General features: G+C 39.7%; 1 protein-coding gene across 2 annotated transcripts in view; it reads left to right on the top strand.

Annotated features, from left to right (window-relative positions):
* The window catches only part of tgfbrap1 (transforming growth factor, beta receptor associated protein 1), a 62706-nt gene continuing 43084 nt past the window's right edge, over window positions 1-19622 (top strand). The window contains exons 1-2 of one of the 2 annotated variants that reach the window (XM_028800664.2): window positions 1-344; window positions 7354-8058. In XM_028800664.2, coding sequence (XP_028656497.2) covers window positions 7374-8058 — 685 coding nt within the window. In that variant the 5' untranslated portion in view covers window positions 1-344; window positions 7354-7373. Of the gene's footprint in view, window positions 349-7353; window positions 8059-19622 lie in introns of both variants that reach the window. The other variant, XM_028800663.2, reaches the window with a different exon arrangement.

The raw sequence follows: 19622 nt of genomic DNA, 5'->3' as shown, positions 1-19622 counted from the left end.
TACACGACTGGCTCCATTGTCTTACACGTCAACTGATGAACTTGAGAGAACATAAACTGTGCAAGGGTTAAGCACTTTTGTCCTTCAGTTTTGCGATAATGGCATGTTCCCGGTAGAGCTACTGGCAGGGATTTTCCATTGAGCTTTTAACCAACCCGTCAAGAGGAGAGGCTCTGATATTTTCCAAGAGCTGCGATCCAAATCAGCTGACAGGATGTAGGTGGAAACAGGAGCAGGAAACCGGGCCGAGGGTTTGTGTCTGGCAGGGAACGGGTGAAAGGGAGATGAAGAAGATGAAGTAAAGAAGTGAAGGTGCTTCACTTGCACATGACACTGCAGTTTGTGTAGGTAAGGCACGTATGTCTTGCGACTCAGTGAATGTACGCCTCTATCCGATCCGGGCCAACGCTAGTCTTACCCTTTTCCGAATGCGTAGCCTGCGCCAGCTTCTATAGCAGGTTCAACCCTTGTGGATTCCGACACGATTTGTTGGTGATGATGTATCAAAATCATTATAACTAATGGATTGTTCTATAAGCCACGTGGAGCCAGTGGTTATGAAGAACATTGTCTCATTCAGTTTTACATGCGGAACGGCGTCTCTTTGTCTTGATCCGAAGACCGAACTGAATGGTGTCCTGTAATACTGGAGCGCTCAACTTGTTTTCCCCACACCATTCGTGGTGTTTCCATTGTTAACTGTAATCATCTGTACCTTTATGATGGCTTACAGGGTAAACGACGCAATATAAACTGAAATCATCGTACTGAAGTAATGCTGTTATACTTAGAGCATTTACTCTGCAATTATTTAATTTCTTTATTAATGAAAGATTTTTCAATGCCAGTGATATTTATCAATGCACCACAATTCCTGCAGTGACTGCAGTTAGTAAATTTGCATTTCAGCAGTTTAATAAACTTTTAATCATTAACTTTGCAGTTAGTAGAAAGCTGTAAATTAAGTAGTTTCTTGTTGAAATTTATGTACATGCATTAATTTGTGTTTTGTTTGTCTACCAATTATTTTTTTTCTGTCCATTTTGTAATCTCCTATTTTCCCAGTGAATTTAGTACTTTGATTGAAAGGCAGAAATGAGTGTAAAACAGTAACCATGAGATGAGAGGCTGTTGTAAGGCACATTGTCTCGCACACCCTCAATTAGTTGTACAGGGACATTTCAGATTTACAAGTCAAATTAATACCACATACAGTATAGACAGTGGGAGAAGAGGTAAATTATACACAAAAGCAACTGTAGACTGGCCTCAAATTGGAGCCAACAAGTTATGAGTTGGAAACACTTGATCCTATGCATCCTTGCAGCCTGTGCCATTTGACTTGTTTGGATATACAGTATGTTCATTCAAAGAATAATAATTTTTATTATTTCATAACAGTAGAAAATAAGTGCATGCATTGTCTGCAGGGTGCAAAGCTTTGAACTATGAATCAGCATGAGCATTTCAGGCATTCTTGCAACAGGACTTTTAGTCAGAAGGAAAGGGTGTTGCACCGAGGGCAGGATTTCTCAGAGAGGTGCGGTTACCTCGGATGATGTGAGTTGCCATCACTGTAAGCAGCTGGTTTCCACTCAGCTAGTTATATGATTTGTAAAGATAGCTGCTTACATTGACTATTTAAAAAGTCAAACTAATGTGAGATGTAGATGGAAACACTGAATAACTGGAAGTCACTGTTCTTGTGGATGGGCCATTAGTCTGCCATTTACCTCCTCACATTCATATCAGATCAAGTTTGAGTCCTCAGTTAACTTATTGTGTTCATCTTTGGAATGTGGGAAGAGAACGGGAGTAACTAGGAGAACCTGTGAGGTAGCAGTGTTCCTGGCCATGAAAATATTATTGCTAAAATGTAATACAAGGGGTCGGCACGGTGGCGCAGTGGGTAGCGCTGCTGCCTTGCAGTTGGGAGACCTGGGGACCTGGGTTCGCTTTCCGGGTCCTCCCTGCGTGGAGTTTGCATGTTCTCCCCATGTCTGCGTGGGTTTCCTCCGGGTGCTCCGGTCTCCTCCCACGGTCCAAAGACGTGCAGGTTAGGTGGATTGGCGATTCTAAATTGGCCCTAGTGTGTGCTTGGTGTGTGGGTGTGTTTGTGTGTGTCCTGCGGTGGGTTGGCACCCTGCCCAGGATTGGTTCCTGCCTTGTGCCCTGTGTTGGCTAGGATTGGCTCCAGCAGACCCCCGTGACCCTGTGTTCGGATTCAGCAGGTTGGAAAATGGATGGATGGATGTAATACCAGACTTTTTTTGTAATCTGACCAGTGTATGAGCTGTTTAATAGTTTGCTGCATGAACAAAGTAACATTCGTACAATTTTTAAGGATACATTAAAATTTTTTTGTGGATGACTGGAAACATGCAAAAAATATATACATAGTTTTTGGAGTAATCTTTAACCGATGTTTGGTTAGTTATTTTGGATCAGTTAGATTTTGCTATTGTGTTGCTGTATTGGGACAAGACTAAATTTAAGCCTATAGCCCAATGTGGTAGAAAATAGTTTTCATAATCCTTGTGCTAAAGAAAAGTGAGTGGGCTCTTTGCATTGTATATTTTCTGTGAAGGTGTAACAACAGGCTGCCCCAGAAATGTTGCAAACAATTTACGTACCTTAAAAAAAAAAGTCCCATTTTAATCTCATTTAACATGAGATTGTACTTTCATAGCCTCTATAGTGTTATGTTTTACCCTGGAAAAACAAGTCAGAAAGTTGATTTTTTTTTTTTTTTTTTTTTTTTTTTTTTTTTCAATATGAAAAAATGTTAGTACATTTCACAGAACCTTGTAAATACCAAAATGTCAACATAAATACAGTTGGAAAGATATGTTTGGTTTCCAGTGCTGTACTGATGCAGATTTAATACATGTCCTTCACTGACACACAGCCAGACCTCACAGTTGAGACAGTAGAAGAGTGTTTCTTTGCACACTTTTCTCATAATATTTTTTCTGTTGTTTGAGTGTGAGAGGCTAGAATGTCGGTGCCTGATCCACATGATTGACAGGCCCCTTGTATTATTGTAGGCTACCACGGCTCAGGGCTTTGTGGCTTCCACATTTCCCCTGACACTAATGACAGTTGCTGCATTGTGAACAGTGCTTAGGGGCTAACCTCTTTCTCGTCCTTCTATTTGATCACAGTTGTTTTTCCTTTTATCACACATGTACTTGCAGAATGGCAAACCATTAGATGACCAAATTTACCAGGCATATCATGATATTTTCTGTCATACAGTACTATATTCATTATTTTCATCATCCAATGTAATATCTGATGACCAGTTCACATTGTAATCTCTATCTCTTGATTCAACTAATGGTTCAGTTTAAATTTGTTCTGAATCTGGCTTTACAGATTCTCGTTTACATGCCGTTTTATTTTGGTTTAAGGCTCCACTCTAATCATGTATATTGATGAGCTACCTTAGAGTGGTAAAATGTATAGACATATTCGTGATTTTCTGCAGCATAATGTTATTTTATCCTATAGATGACAGCCACATACTGTCCTAAGAGTAATTGGGGCTTAATACTGTAAAGCGGACCATTACATCTCACCCTGGGACTGACTCAGACTTAGAATTCCCAGCCTGAATCATGCTCGGGGTAATGCCAAGGAGGTTAGTAATTTGATTTGAAGACAATAATCTACAATAACATGTATTTCTTAACACACCTGGTAAATCACATTAATACTGCTGATCCTAATGTGATGTGGGAGACCTTTCGTGACAAGACCCTGGAGGTTGCTGAGGATTGTGTTGGTGTTACCAGTGTTCCCAGAAGGAGGTGTTTCATCTCTCAGGGCTCCCTGGATATCATTGAGAGGAGTCGCAGTACATGGCTTGATGGCAGCTCCAGTCTGTACCAGGAACTGAGAAGTTTGGATGAGAGGGCTCAGAGGACAGATAAGGAGGCATTTGTTAGAGGAATCTGTGAGCAAGTGTAACACCGTCTGTGGTCTAGTGACCCACGTCCTGCTTACAGAGGAATCAAAGCATTACGCATATCCAAATCTGTTCCTTGGAGAGTCGCAGTCAGGGTAGCTGATGGAATGATCTTTACAGATGACACTGCAGTTGTCACCTGCTGGGCTGCGTACTTTGAGCAGCTGTTTAAAGCTGATCCTCCGGCTAGGACATTGGATATCTCCAGGTCCACTGGAGAGGCTGATCCTCCAATTAGCTGTGAACCACCCAGTCTCACTGAGATTGCACAGCTGGTGAACCAGCTAAGGGTAGGTAAGGCTGAAGGTGTCTGTGGTATCTGGTGTGAAATTCTCCAGGCTGGTGGTAACCTGGCATTGCAAGCAATTTTTGCTTCCATTTGGGAGACAGGCGTCATCCCAACTGTCTAGAAAACGGGACTTGTCGTCCCTAACTGGAAAGAGAAGGGTGATCGCCTGGATTGCAACAACTACAGGGGGATAACAGTCCTTTCTGTGCTGGGTAAGGTCCTTGCTAGGGTCATCCTTAATAGGATTCATGATTACTTGCTCACCTACCAGCGACCAGCAGTCTGGTTTTATGCCTAAGAAGTCAACCATCGACTGCATCCTGGCACTGAGGGTTCTCATGGAGCACAAACGCAAATATCTGCAGAATTTGTTTGCATCCTTTGTCAATTTTTGTAGTGTTAGACTCAGTTGATCAAGCTGCCCTGTGGGACATCTTGAGACTTTGTGGGATCCCCTCAAAGTTGCTGGATATCATGGCCGGCGTGTACACTAGTACTGTGAGTGCTGTGCAGAGTGGAGGCAGAACCTTTGTGTTTTTCACAGTTTATTCTAGGATTCGTCAGGGGTGTGTTCTTACTCCTACTCTGTTCAATGCTTGCATGGACTGGGTATTGGGCAGGGTCGTAGAGTCCAGAGGCTTTGGGACACCTGTTGGTGAAGAAAGACTTACTGATCTTGACTTTGCCAATGATGCTGTGATCTTTTTGTACTCAATGGAGGCTCTGATCAGGGCTCTCAAGAGATTGAGCGAGGTGTCTGAGCTTGTGAGTGTCCTGGCTTTTAATGACCTCTTGGGCATAGCCACCAGCAGTGTGTCTGTCTGTAGAGGGAGTGTCAACCTTGTCAAGAGGTTTACTTACCTCCGCAGCGACATTCATGTCTCTGGTGACTCTTCCTATGAAGTCAGTAGACAGATTGGGAAAGCAAGGGGGTCATGCGGTCGCTGGAATGAGATGTGTGGTGCTCCTAATATCTTTCCAAAGGTATGAAGGTCCAAGTCATTAGAGTCCTGGTGCTTCCTGTTTTGCTATATAGTTGCAAGATGTGGACTCTATCCAGTGACCTGAGACAAAGACTGGACTCCTTCGATACTGTGTCTCTTCAAAGAATCCCTGGAGTCCTGAATGAGGCACATTACCTGCATTGTGAGGGAGCATCAGTTACTGCACCATGGCCATGTGGCACGATTCCCTGAGGATGATCTAGTTTGTAGGATCATAATTGTTCAGGACCTGAGCGACTGGACCAGGCCAAGGGGATGCCCATGTAACACCTGGCTATGGCAGATAGATGGTCATTTCCGGAGTATGGGACTGGGCCACGTGTCTGTCTGGGGGATTGCCAACCAGTATCCTGAGCAGTTTCGTCATCTGGTGGGTGAGGCAACGCACTGTACCACTGCATGCTCCCTGACCTGACCTTGTAAATAATCATAAATAAAATCATAGACAATTACAAACATTCCCCACACAAAAATCTTAAGAAATAAAAGGAGAGTGGATGTACATCTATAGATTTATATACCTGGTTCTGATGTGCTACAGAACTGCACATGGTTGACTGGTAACTCATATGGTGGTGTAGTGGTTAGGGCAGCTGCCCTAAAGCTCTGGAGTCCTGAGTCGGAATCCTGGCCCTTAACAAGTTTTTGTGTGCAGAATGCACATTCTTTCAGTATATTTCAGTTTTTTATTTTTCCCAGTTTTCCTCCAATATCAGAAAGATGGCAATGTGAGGCTTATTGCTGGTTTTCGATACATGTGAGTATAAGTGTGTGCATGAGAATACATGTGATAAATTTGTATTTCGTCCATTAATTGTTCCTGCCTTGTGCCCAGTGCTCCTGGGATAGGGCTGCAGCTTTGTGCAGCCAGAAATTGGATTAAACAGGTTAAGGGATAAATGTCATAATTGCCTCATGTAAATCTTAGAAAACTAAAAAAAAAAAAAAACTGGTCATGGTCTTTTTTGGGTTTTCCATTGTATACCATTTACTTATGTAGTGAGTTTGAAAACAAGACCTCCAAGACACTTGATGAGCTTAAGTTTAAAATGCAAATAAAAAATGTAAACAGTAGGTCGGAAGAGCTTTTTTAAGGCTTTGCCACCTGAAGCCTTAAGCTAAATTTTAGATTGCTGGAAGCCATGCAGACTTCTAAGCTAGTATAAGAAAATTCATCAAGTACAATTAGTGCTGTCGCTGACTTTAATTTGTGTTCATTTTATTATTATTCTCAAAGTGACTTCTGTTAAATAGGCAGCCAACATTTTTAAACAGGCATAAATAATTGTAAATGCCTCGATTAACATTCCTGGATCAAAATTGGTTTAATATATAATTGAAAAATTATTCAACATGGTTGGCTGTGCTTGAATTTGAATAATACAGTTTGATCAATTGAAGGTTTTTTCTCTATTCTCCTTCCATTTTATGCTGCAAAGTTCTTTTTTGGTACTTGTAGTGATGGTTAAAGACAATCACGTCTCTCTCTTTTCTTAATATGTGGCCTAGGTAACTGAGTCTCATCCATCTTTGTCTTGTCTTGTATTTTTGGATTTGGAGAGAGAATGACAATTTTGATTTGATTTGTTTTTGGTGCAGTATGATGAAAGGTAGATTAGGAGTTCATATTGGTCTTGTTTGCTCTCAGATTTTTAATGTTGTATAGAGGAATAGATTTAAGATTGTTGATGCATTCACACACTTCTGTTTGTAAACTGTATTAAAAAAATGTTTCTAAGTTTCTAGAAGGTATATCATGCTTTCTGTTTTCTTTATTTAGTCACTTTTTCAAGACATGCTAAAATGTTTTCTGTTTGATCTTTCTTTCTGCTGTGTTGGTACTTTGGCTGTTTGAACACTTCACCATTTATTTAAGGCCTTATTGGTCTACATACTGTCTCAATCACATTATCCTCTCCTTAATGAGGTGTAAGTGTGAGAGAGCAAAAATTTGTTTGCAAAGCTGAGATGGTCTAGCACTGAAATTGGGGTCATTTGCATGCATGTTGACTTGTTAAGATAAATATATAAAGATACCAAATGTATCCTATTGTATTATTTTAATTTTTTTGTTTTTCTTCTTCTTCTAGATGCTTCCTTCAATACCAGAATGAGCATAAAGGCTTTTGAACTTTGTCTTGCTGTAGAGCGAGATCTCTTAATGGGAGACAAAGCCCGTATCAATATTGAATGTATAGAATGCTGTGGCAAAAATCTTTACATAGGCACTAATGACTGCTTCATCTTCCATTTTTTACTTGAAGAAAAGAGTTTGGCAAATGGAAAACAGACCTTTTCTGTCCAGCGGCAACCACACAAATACTTGGGTTTAAAAAAGCCAGTTAATGAACTTAAAGCAGCTTCCGCCCTCAATAGACTAATAGTTTTGTGTGACAATACCATTATGTTGGTTAATATGCTCAGCTTGGACCTCATACCTTCTGGATCTAAAATTAAAGGTGTTGTCACTTTCACTGTGAATGAGAATCCTGTAAGTGGTGATCCATTTTGTGTAGAAATCTGTGTTATTTCTATCAAGAAAAGGACTATACAAATCTATATGGTGTATGAGGATAAAGTGCAAATTGTCAAAGAGCTATCAACACCAGAACAGCCTTCTGCAGTCAGTCTAGATGGGTATTTTCTCTGTCTGGCCTTCACCACACAATATATAATTTTGAATTATAACACTGGAACTTCACAAGATCTTTTTCCATATGACAGCGAGGAGAAGAAGCCCATAGTGAAGAGAGTTGGCCGAGAGGAGTTTCTTTTAGCTGGTCCTGGTGGTTTAGGTAAGATGATCATTTATCATTGCACCAAATAACATATTACTCTTCTTTCAAGAGCAGTCCCAGTGGAGGGGCACTAATAACCCAGGGATAGGCTTGAGCTGGGTTATCAAAATTCTGTGACTTTCCAAAAATGTGAAATGTGTGACTACAAAAAGTAACTGGAAAAAATGTACCAACACAGGAGATATATACTGTAAATATCCCAAGAACTGCTTATTTTGAATACTTTTACTGCTGAATTAATTTATTGAGCCTTAATTCTGTGAAGAATGCTAAATGCATATTGTCAAGACTTGCTTCACATTAAACCTAGGTGTTGTATCACCCATTTTGTCATGTTGCTTAGAAACAGTAATTATTCAGAAGTCACATGATTGAATGGGTGTTATTTAATTTAAAGCTTGTTCTTTAGTCTTTGTTCTAGCAGCAAGACACCTCTGGCCTGAATTTACGTATTCGGTATATTTCAGTTACTTTTTTGATGATAGAGCTTAATATTTTGAGTATTACCTAGCATAAATCTCTAAAATCCGCTAGCAGAAGGAAAGTTACACAGATGAACTAACATGATTTTTGTTTGTCATGATTTCTAAGAGATTTTGAATGGAACATAAAATTATGTGTGGTATGTGTTTTTTTTTTTTTTGTTTTTTTTTTTACTTTTAATGTTGTTGCCAGGCAGTTAATATCTTCTAAAAGGTGCTGCTAATGTGTAAATGTGGTTCCTTTCTGAAACCAGACTTTTTGCTTTGAAATGCCAAAGGGGAGCTTTCCTCATAATTTTGTCTGATCAAATATTGTCTGTGAGTAATGTCTTTTGCAAAAAATATATCTGCATACTTCCTGCTAGGTAGTTAGGGTTGTTAGTTTGTTTTGAAAGCCCTGATCAAACTCCATCTGCATTTTATTTCTTTTTAAATACCTTGCTTTCTGATTAATTGCAATGCAGTTAGTGTGCATTGAAAGAAGCCATCTGTACGCCCTCCGTCTGTTGTTCTTTGTACAGCAGAGTATTGGTAGGATGATCCCCCCCACAACATTTATCACAGTCTGACAAAAATGTTCTGAAATGTTGACCGGTTTCTAGAAGGTAGTATTAAAATCATTTTGTGTGAATGCGTGTGAAATAGGATATCCCCTGTCCCAGCACATGCTTACTTGTAATATTAAGCTACTATTCTATCTAATCTTTTAAAAATCAATTAAATTAGTCTTTTATACAAGTTGAGGCAACTTGACTGTAGTTTTCATAGTCTTATTTTTTAATATAATTAGAAAAAGTTTGGATAGTTTGAATCTTTGGAATATCATCTCCTGATAGTAACATGCTTAAACTAGAAAGTGGTAGATGACCTTGGTCATGACCAAAGGCAGTACAGGTCCAGGTAATCATAATTAATTACCTGATGCAAAAAATGAGGAGCAAAAAAAAGTTTATATTTTCAACTTTACATCCAAACTAACTGTGTTAATTTTGTAAGACTATGGGCTAATATTATTGTCAGGCAGTGTGTTGATGTGGTTAAGGCTTTAGACCTAAGACTTCAGACCCTAACAAATCCCACTACTGACACTGTGTGTCCATGAGCAAGTCACTTCATCTACCTGTGCTCCAATTGCAAAAGCAAAAGAAATGTAACTTCTTGTATTTTGAATGTTGCAAATTACCTTGGATAAAGGCGTCATTCACATAATAAGTAATAATGTTATTAGGTCACTAAAGCTTCTTAATCTTGATCCTGCTATAAACGGCTGTCCATGAGGAAAGCATTCCTGCATTAGATCAATTCCTGCTTTTTTGTACTTTTTCTAGTGCCTTCGCTTTTTGTTGGCAGTCATTGTAAAACACAATTTTACAGGAAAGTGTATTCTTTTAAGTAGAAACGGGTAATCAGTGGGAATAATGTGAAACTTGAATATATATGAACACACTCTAAATATTTATTGCCATTTGAGCCAATAGCCCGTGTACACTGGAAAAACTATAATGAGCTGAGAACTATTCACAATAAGTTCACATTAAGTTGTTAAATTTCATTAGGGGAAGAGGCAGGTTTTCCATTTGTAATGGAGGTTAAGGTTACTTGTAAGCTCCGATGTTCTGACCACAGAGCATGACATAAATGTTTCTTGACCTTGCCCCATGGTTTCTGACCCCGGAGCACAGTAATATTATATCATCAAACAAGGGGGCTCTGCCCCCTGCTCGCTTCGCTCGCCTACCCCCGGTGTTGGGTAACCCGAAATACATTGATGAATGTATGAGATATATTGGAGTGTAAAGGTGTAGATGACGAACAAAGGAAGTATATTCATTAATACTAATGAATGTTCACTAATAGTGGACTCATTACAGAATGCGTTGTTAGCTAATTGGCAGAATTGTTTAGCGGCCGTCTGTCGTTCCTTTCTTTGCCGTTTATGTATTGACTCCGCTGTTTGAGAGGCGCGTTGTAGGCGCCTACGTTCATTAATTGTATTCAGGCGGGCTCGCTTCTGTATGTCCGTTAGTTGAGATGTTTCATTTTGGTGCCGTGACTCCTTTGGTTGCGTTGTTTGAGAAGCGCGTTGTAGGCGCTTGCGTTCATTTGTTTTATCCAGGCGGGCTCGTGTTTGTAGCCCCGTGAGTCGAGCTCGTTCTTTTTGGAGCAGTGCCCGCTTTGCTTGTGGCATTTCAGACATGCGCTGTAGGCGCCTGCGTTCATTGATTTTATCCAGGCGGGCTCGTTTTTGTATCTCCGTCAGTTGTGGTCTTTCGTTTTGAACCCGTGCCTGCTTTGCTTCCGCAGTTTCAGACACGCATTGTAGGCGTCTATGTACATTGTATTTGTCCATGCGGGCTCGTTTTTGTAACTCCGTTAGTCGAGCTGTTTGGTTTTGGAGCCGAGACGGTTTTGCTTCCGCGGTTTCAGATGTGCGTTGTAGGCGCCTACATCTATTGTTTTTATCCATGCGGGCTCGCGTTTGTAGCTCTGTTAGTTGAGCTGGATCGTTCTGGAGCCGTGACTGTGACTCCATTAGTTATCCGTTGTCTACCGTTAGTAATATGGATAATTGCACTTACTGTTAATACGGAGCATTTTCTGTGGTTGTACTGTTAATAATGCATCACTGTAATGTGATTCACATATGCTATATGGTTTGGACGTGTGAGGATGCTGTACGTTTAATACGGAGAGTTCGTTTATTCTTATTACCCGGGCCATGCTGTGTAGTGTGGACGTTTAGTTCAGAAGCGCGTTGTAGGCGCCTGCGCCTTTCGTACTTTCTCGCGCCTTCCGTTCTATCTTTGTGGACCTTTGCGAACTCCGTAGTGTCTTCCATTTGACTCTGGGGTGCAGTGCAGAATCCTCTTTTCTGTGTGGCTGCGTCGTTAGTCGTTAGCTATGGGCGCATTGTTGCTTCATGTCCTATTTATGTTAGTTGAGCTCTTTCGTTTCTGAGCCGTAACTCCTTCGTTCGCGCTGGATCAGACTTCGCTCGCGGTTTATGAGACGCGCGCTGTAGGCCCTGCGCATTATGTCTCCTGGGTCCATCGCCGTGTACCTGCGTCTGTGCCTTCCGGTTTACCGAGACCTGCGTCTGTGCCTTCCGGTTTACCATTCTCGGTTAGTAATATGGATACACTCCATTGCTGTGACCTTTTAGCAGGCCTGCTTCCACCAAAAGTTCCACCAGAGAATTCTGCTGCACATTCCTTTTCTTACAGTCCATGCTCCTCAGCTTCACTTCTTTCTTCTTGGACTACTCTGTGCTGCTCACCGCTTTTCTGTGCAGTCTTCCCTGGAAGTTTCTAGCCCTCAAAAGTTTTTGGATGCCAATATTTGCACATCTGACGTCCACAAGCCATCCCTTTCAACACTGCCTCCAATGTCGCACTGATGACTGGCATCTATTAATAGTCTTAAAATGCAGCAGCGCTGGTTTACCAGTTATCATTATTGCATGTTTACGATTTTCATTTGTTTACATCATTTCAAGTACAGTATTCCTTCCTTGAACATTCAATTTTACAACGTGATGATGTCTGTTTTTTCCTGTATAGGACAACGTCTCTTCTTCAGTCATCCATCCACCCTTTTGCTAGTACAGTAATCCCTCGCTATATCGCGCTTCGCCTTTCGCAGCTTCACTCCATCGCGGATTTTATATGTAAGCATATTTAAATATATATCGCGGATTTTTCGCTGCTTCGCGGGTTTCTGAGGACAATGGGTCTTTTAATTTCTGGTACATGCTTCCTCAGTTGGTTTGCCCAGTTGATTTCATACAAGGGACGCTATTGGCAGATGGCTGAGAAGCTACCCGGCTTACTTTTCTCTGTCTCTTGCGCTGACTTTCTCTGATCCTGACGTAGGGGGATTGAGCAGGGGAGCTGTTCGCACACCTAGACGATATGGACGCTCGTCTAAAAATGCTGAAAGATTATCTTCACGTTGCTATCTTTTGTGCAGCTGCTTACTGAAACGACATGCTGAACGGTGCTTCGCATACTTAAAAGCACGAAGGGCACGTATTGATTTTTTTATCTGTTTTTCTCTCTCTCTCTCTCTGCTCCTGACTGAGGGGGTGTGAGCTGCCGCCTTCAACAGCTTTGTGCCGCGGTACTTCGCATACTTAAAAGCAAACAGCCCTATTGATTTGTTTGCTCCTTTGAAGAGGAAGATATGTTTGCATTCTTTTAATTGTGAGACTGAACTGTCATGTCTGTCTTGTCATGGAGCACAGTTTAAACTTTTGAAAAAGAGACAAATGTTTGTTTGCAGTGTTTGAATAACGTTCCTGTCTCTCTACAACCTCCTGTGTTTCTGCGCAAATCTGTGACCCAAGCATGACAATATAAAAATAACCATATAAACATATGGTTTCTACTTTGCGGATTTTCTTATTTCGCGGGTGGCTCTGGAACGCAACCCCGGCGATGGAGGAGGGATTACTGTAGTGCTATTTGTGTTGCCAATCAGTTGCTTCTGATCCATCTTCATCTACATAAAGCCTTTTTTCCACACCGCGTCGAACACACGTGTAGCATAATATTAATAAATACCAAACAAAAAAATATGACAAATAAAAAAAAACATGTTGGCTAATTTTATTTTTTGTGTAATGTCACAAAATTTCAGTCAAATACCACAGTGCATTTTTGAGATTTTGGGGTATGTGGTTTCTTTATTGTAGGGGTGTTTTCAACCCCTAAATATTGTTATATCAAAATGTCCTTTTTTCAGTGGATATCTACTGGCCTATATGTACCATCCTGCCATATATACTATGTATGTATGTGTATTTGTATATAAGCTTTCTTCAGAGGAAAATGATTAGACAAACAGGAATTCAGAGGGTGTCGGTTATCCAGGAACTACTGAGTACTTTACTTTCTGTATTTTCATCCATAGTATGTAAAGTATAAAAAAGTTTTTGCAAAACACAAAGTTGTTACAGAATTCAAGCTTTTTTTTCAATAAATACAAAAAGATGTGAAATTATAAAATCAAGATGCAATGTCTCTTTTGCAATTTAATTTCAAGTCTGCCCAGAGCTGCCCAGTTGTCAGTCTCTCAGCCATCTCTATCCCTGTACTGCTGCTGCAAATAACACTCCAGGTTACAGATCTGAGTCTCAAGGCTCTCCAGCACCTCCGCTGAAGAGCCATTACGGTGCTTGGTGTCGACGGTACAATATACTACAAAAATACAAAGTGTCCTATTTCCACTTCAGTGCAAATAAATCTAAACTATGATATAATAAAGGCTAATTTCTGTAATGTTAAATATTGTAATTAAAAATTGCACGTTAATTGCTTCAGTACTACAATTACACATGGTCTTCGGATTTTGTGAGATGATTTTGCTGTGAAGTTTGCAGTATGGGGGTGAAAAGATGAAAATCGTGTATTAAACACAGTCAAAGTGAGATATATTCTGTTGATCAAAGTGGCTCTACAGCTACGAAGGACAAAAAATGGTGAGAAATCGATGTACAAAGCCTCGCCCATTGACCTGTGCTATTTGCATGTTGAGAACTTGAAAACGAAAATGCAAAGTGGAAATGCTTTTTGCTTCTCATTTTTGCAGCTTCATTGCGGTTCAGACTGAAAATGAAATTGCAAATGGGGTTATTTCATTTTCATTTTAATTTGTGCAGCATTTTTGCATGCAGAATTTGAAAATTGAATTGCGAATGGGGTTTTTTCATTTTTGCAGCAGACTTTGAAAATGAAATTGCAAAAGAGAGATTGCATTTTCATTTTATAATATTCATTTTCATTTTTGCAGAAAATACCTCCTATAGGAATCAAGGTGCTTTTTTATTTCATAATTAATTATAATTATACTCCTCTGAAGTTTAAGAAATGTAGTAAGTTCTTAACAAATAATAGGCAAGATCTTTCTTTTTTAGGCAAAATAAACAAGCATTCAAAGGTTGAAAAAGCAACCTTCCAAAAAAAGACGAAGCACGTGAATATCCAGTATTTGTTTTTTCTTCCTATTCACAAATATCAAAAATTAAGTTCTAAGAACATGTAACTGTCAATAGCTTATGATTTAAGATGAATAAATAATAATTGCACTATTCTAGGTAGTATGAAGAACACACATTTTTAGTTAAAGGAATCTGTGTGCCTTCCATCAGCTACATGCAGCATGATTCCCCATTGTTCCTCATTCTAAAGTGAGCTCAGAATGCAAAACACAATATAAATTCCTACCATCAGTTATACTCATTAACTGAATTAGTTTACATTACATTTTTCTTTGAAATGATGATTTTAAAAATAGTGATACTATTTTTTTGTGTACACAGAACTTAAAGTTACTAAAAGCAAACCGCTTTGATAAATCTCTTTTTGGAAAATTAAACAAAAAAAGTTACTTAATACCCACAATATATTAAAAAAAATGGGTGAGTCTAACTTTCCAGAACATTATTGTTGCTAATTGGACCCTGGTTGCTCCTGCTTATTTTGTTTCTGCCAAGTTTCCTCTGCTTTGGTGTTTCTATGAAATGCATCTTCTCCTGTGATTACGGTTCTTATGATCATTCAGCAGGGGGCAGTTATTCACAATTCTTATTAGAAATTCATTTTTATGCTGCATTGCCTTCTCTCCCCAGCCAAAATACAGAACCATTGCATGTTGGCCACATGAACCAAAATAGGAATGTTGGTAATAAATGAAAATGAATGTGTGCATTGTTATACAGTTTTATTATTTTTTGCCACTATTGGTTGTAGTTAACTAGAAAGTTTATAGAAAGTATGTAGTGTCAAAAGGATTTTATAGATTTAAGCTTAATAAACAGTGACAGTATAGAATCAGTGGTGTGCTTAGCCTTATGGCTTATTTGTTTAAGTGTATTTGTTATTTCATTATCAGTATATTTTATTTCCCCCACCCGTTACTTTGCAGCAACTGTTGACTGTTATGTGCCCATAGGCTTTTATATCTATTGCTGCTTCCTTTGTATTATAGACTTGTTTTCTTTGATACATCAGTTTTTTTTTTTAGCCTGTAGACAGGTCCTTGATTTTCTTATCATTTGCCTTCCTTTTGACATTCTCTCTGCCTTCCACGTGACTATTTTCTCTCAAATCTCCAATCAATGATATCTCCTAGCATTCCTGTCGTGCCTTAAGTACATGTCACAGCCATTTCCTCTGTCTCATTTCAATTGTTCTAATCAGTGTCCTTTCAAAATGTTATTGAATCTGTTAAATACAAATTGAATAGATAGATAGATAGATAGAGCCACACAGTTTTATTCTTTTCATGGATTTGTAACACCTTAACATCAACTGTTGCTTTTATAATTTCTAAAATGTATCCCTGCTGTTCCATGATATACAATACTTTAATAAACCAGTATCAAGTATTTATCTTAGCATTCTAAATGTTCAGGGAGCAGGAATATCCTGAAAATGATATCAAATATTCATCTTAGCATTCTAAATTTTCAGAGAGCAGGAATATAATGAATGTATTCTGTGCGGCAATCGCTGCCTGTGCTTCCTCTTAGTGTAGTGGAAGTCAGTTTAAGAAGCCTGTAGCGATTAACAACTGGGTCGGGGAACACTTAACACAAAGCATTTAATGTGCTACATTAACTTATGACGGGGTTTGATAAAATCTAGTAAGTTAAACATTGATTTTAGGATAAAGTTTAGTTTTACAACATTCTTCTTTAATTACAAAATAAACTATGAGAATAAAGTGGAAATGTCGACTTTAATCTTGACATAAGCGTTGAGATTAAAGTGGAAATGTCGAGAATAAAGTCAACATGTCGACTTTATTCTCGACATATAGTTTTTTTTTTCTTCCCTGTGTCCGTATTTTTTTTTCTTCACTGTGGACCTAATACGATTCTGTGGGCTATACCACAAATTCCATCATAAATGCAAGTTGCAGTTTTATTATTTATGTATATAACTTAGCTTGAAGCAAGGTTCATATTAATGCAATTTGCCTTAATGATGGTTCAATTGGTAAAGATGTCATCACCAAGTTGCACTTGTTATTTTTTATTTTTATTTGGCAAATACTGTGTAATGCACCTGGGCTTGAAGTAATAGTATTATTACTGGAAGTTGCACTATTATTTATTTTATTGTTATTATTTATTAGTTTTAATATTATGCAGTTTAATGATGGTAAAGTTGTTTAAAAAGTCACTTTAACGTGTCAGTGGACAGAGATTACATTAACAAAGTGTAGTTGGTTTACAAAAAATATTTACTCTTTATTCCTTTTCTAAGACATGTTCAGTGCAATACAACTTTTGACAAGCACCTCTGGATATTTTAATAAGTCTTAATGCCTCTTTGGATGGTTGGAAATATGTTGTCAAAATTTTGGTTTGTTTGCAAAATTTGTTCAATAAAAAGGTTCTATATTTTGACTGCAACTGTCATGCAATGTGATTCCTTCTCTTCATTAGTGCCACCCCCTTGAAAACTATCACTTTATGGGGCCATGCAAACCTGTATTAATACTTGTGTGCAGATTAAAATGTGTTTTTTGTACAATGTAAAATTCTCGTGACAGTGGAATAGGTTATTCTTAGCCAGTCTACTGCAGTGATTGCAGTGGAAAATGTGGTTAACATCCACTCATACATGGGTTGGGGGAATACTGTTGAATACCGTGAAACCGGGATAATTTTGAAAAATACCGTGATATAGAATTTTGGTCATACTGCCCAGCACTATGTGTATGCAAATATTATATTGGCGACATACAGAGAGACAGCGACAGGCACACGCCAATTGCATGCATCAACCCAGTGTGTGAGGGAGAGCGCAGTCCGAGGCTTCTCACGTCGCTGATGCACCTTGCTTTTCTCCCCAATATTTGATAAGGAAATGCACAAATTCAGCAATGTTGACTATAAAAATGATCAAGATTATTGGAATCATACAGAAAACAAATTTATAGCACAAACCAGTGGACAAGTATATTTCATGTTATGATTATTAGTTGTTTTACTTTTCATGATGACAGGTGAGACCGCATGTTCCTGTATGAAGTGCAGTCATGGTGCCAGAGAAGTGCTGGACTTCCCCAAAGTACTGATCCAGCTGGCCCTGCACTGAAACTCCGAGACTCTTTTCTTCTTTTTGCACGCTACAATTGCTTTTATTATCATCTACGCTGTATTTCCACTCGTTACTTTCTCGCTTTCTACATGCAAGCATCTGTGCAAAACTCGCCATTGTCAACCACACTTGCTTACTGTTTCAACCCGACGAACCAAATGTGCTCAATAAACAAATGACGGCCCTTTACAGAATTTGTGTCACGTGACTGTAGTAAGCCAAGTTACAAGATCACAGCATAGTGAACTGCGCAGTGTAACTGAATGCCCAAGGCGACCTACAACCAACTCTTCTGCACGACTGAACTGGACTGAATAAAAATGCTTTTGCTGTTTTTTTCATTTTTACTCAATTTTCGTTCTCGTTTTAGCCCGTTCACATATCACTAATTTTTATTTTTATTTAGTTTTAGTTTCTCTGTTTGCCTTAATTTCAGTTCTTGTAAAACAAAAAACAATATTCTTAGTTCTAGTTCTCATTTTCGTTATGAAAATATCACTGCTGGGTAATGTGTTAGAAATGAAAGGATGCCACAGAGGGCTGCATTCAAAAAAAATCAAAAGTGAAAAAATGATGCAGCAGGCTAGTCCATTTTGCCGAAATTTCATTGCAGCAACTCAAAATCGTACTCTGTAGTTTGTATGGCCCCCACGTGCTTGTATGTATGCCTGACGACGTCAGGGCATGCTCCTAATGAGACAATGGATGGTGTCCTGGGGGATCTGCTCCCAAGATCTGGACCAGAGCATCACCGAGCTCCTGGACAGTCTGAGGTGCAACCTTGTGGTGTCGGATGGACTGAAACATAATGTCCCAGAGGTGTTCTGTTGGATTTAGGTCAGGCGAGCGTGGGGGTCAGTTAATGGTATCACTTCCTTCATCCTCCAGGAACTGCCTGCATACTCTTGCCACATGAGGCCGGGCATTGTCGTGCACCAGGAGGAACCTAGGACCCACTGCACCAGCATACTGTCTGACAGTGGGTCCAAAGATTTCATCCCAATACCTAATGGCAGTCAAGGTGCCGTTGTTTAGCCTGTAGAGGTCTATGTGTCCCTTCATGGATATGCCTCCCCAGACCATCACTGACCCACCACCAAACCGGTCATGCTAAACGATGTTACAGGCAGCATAACGTTCTCCACGGCTTCTCCAGACCATTTCATGTCTGTCACATTTGCTCAGGGTGAACCTGTTCTCGTCTGTGAAAAGCACAGGGTGCCAGTGGTGGATCTGCCAATTCTGGTATTCTATGGCAAATGCCAATCAAGCTCCATGGTGCCGGGCAGTGAGCACAGGGCCCACTAGAGGACGTTGGGTCCTTAGGCCACCCTCATGAAGTCTATTTCTGATTGTTTGTTTGGTCAGAGACATTCACACCAGTGGCCTACTGGAGGATATTTTGTAGGGCTCTGGCAGTGCTCATCCTGTTCCTCCTTGCCCAAGGGAGTAGATAGATACCCATCCTGCTGATGGGTTAAGAACCTTCTAGGCCCTGTCCAACTCTCCTAGAGTAACTGCCTGTCTCCTGGAATCTCATCCTTGCCCTTGAGACTGTGCTGGGAGACACAGCAAACCTTCTGGCAATGGCACGTATTGGTGTGCCATCCTGGAGAAGTTAGACTACCTGTCCAACCTCTGTAGGGTCCAGGTATCGCCTCATGCTACCAGTAGTGAAACTGACCATAGCCAAATGCAAAACTAGTGACAAAACTGTCAGAAACGATGAGGAGGGAAAAATGTCAGTGGCCTCCACCTGTTAAACCAGGGGTAGGCAACGTCGGTCCTGGAGTGCCACAGTATGTGCAGGTTTTTGTTCCAACCCAGTTCCTTAACGAGAACTCAATTATTGCTGGTGAAGCACATATTGCTTAAGTGACATTTTAATGCTTCATTTTAGTGGTCTCGCTTGTTAAGGTTCTCCAACCTTAATTGCTTATTTCAATCTTAAACTGCTGCATTCAGTGTT

The sequence above is a fragment of the Erpetoichthys calabaricus genome, chromosome 4 (assembly GCF_900747795.2).
Source record: "Erpetoichthys calabaricus chromosome 4, fErpCal1.3, whole genome shotgun sequence".
Lineage (NCBI taxonomy): Eukaryota > Metazoa > Chordata > Cladistia > Polypteriformes > Polypteridae > Erpetoichthys > Erpetoichthys calabaricus.
This window is presented reverse-complemented; position numbering and strand designations above follow the sequence as displayed.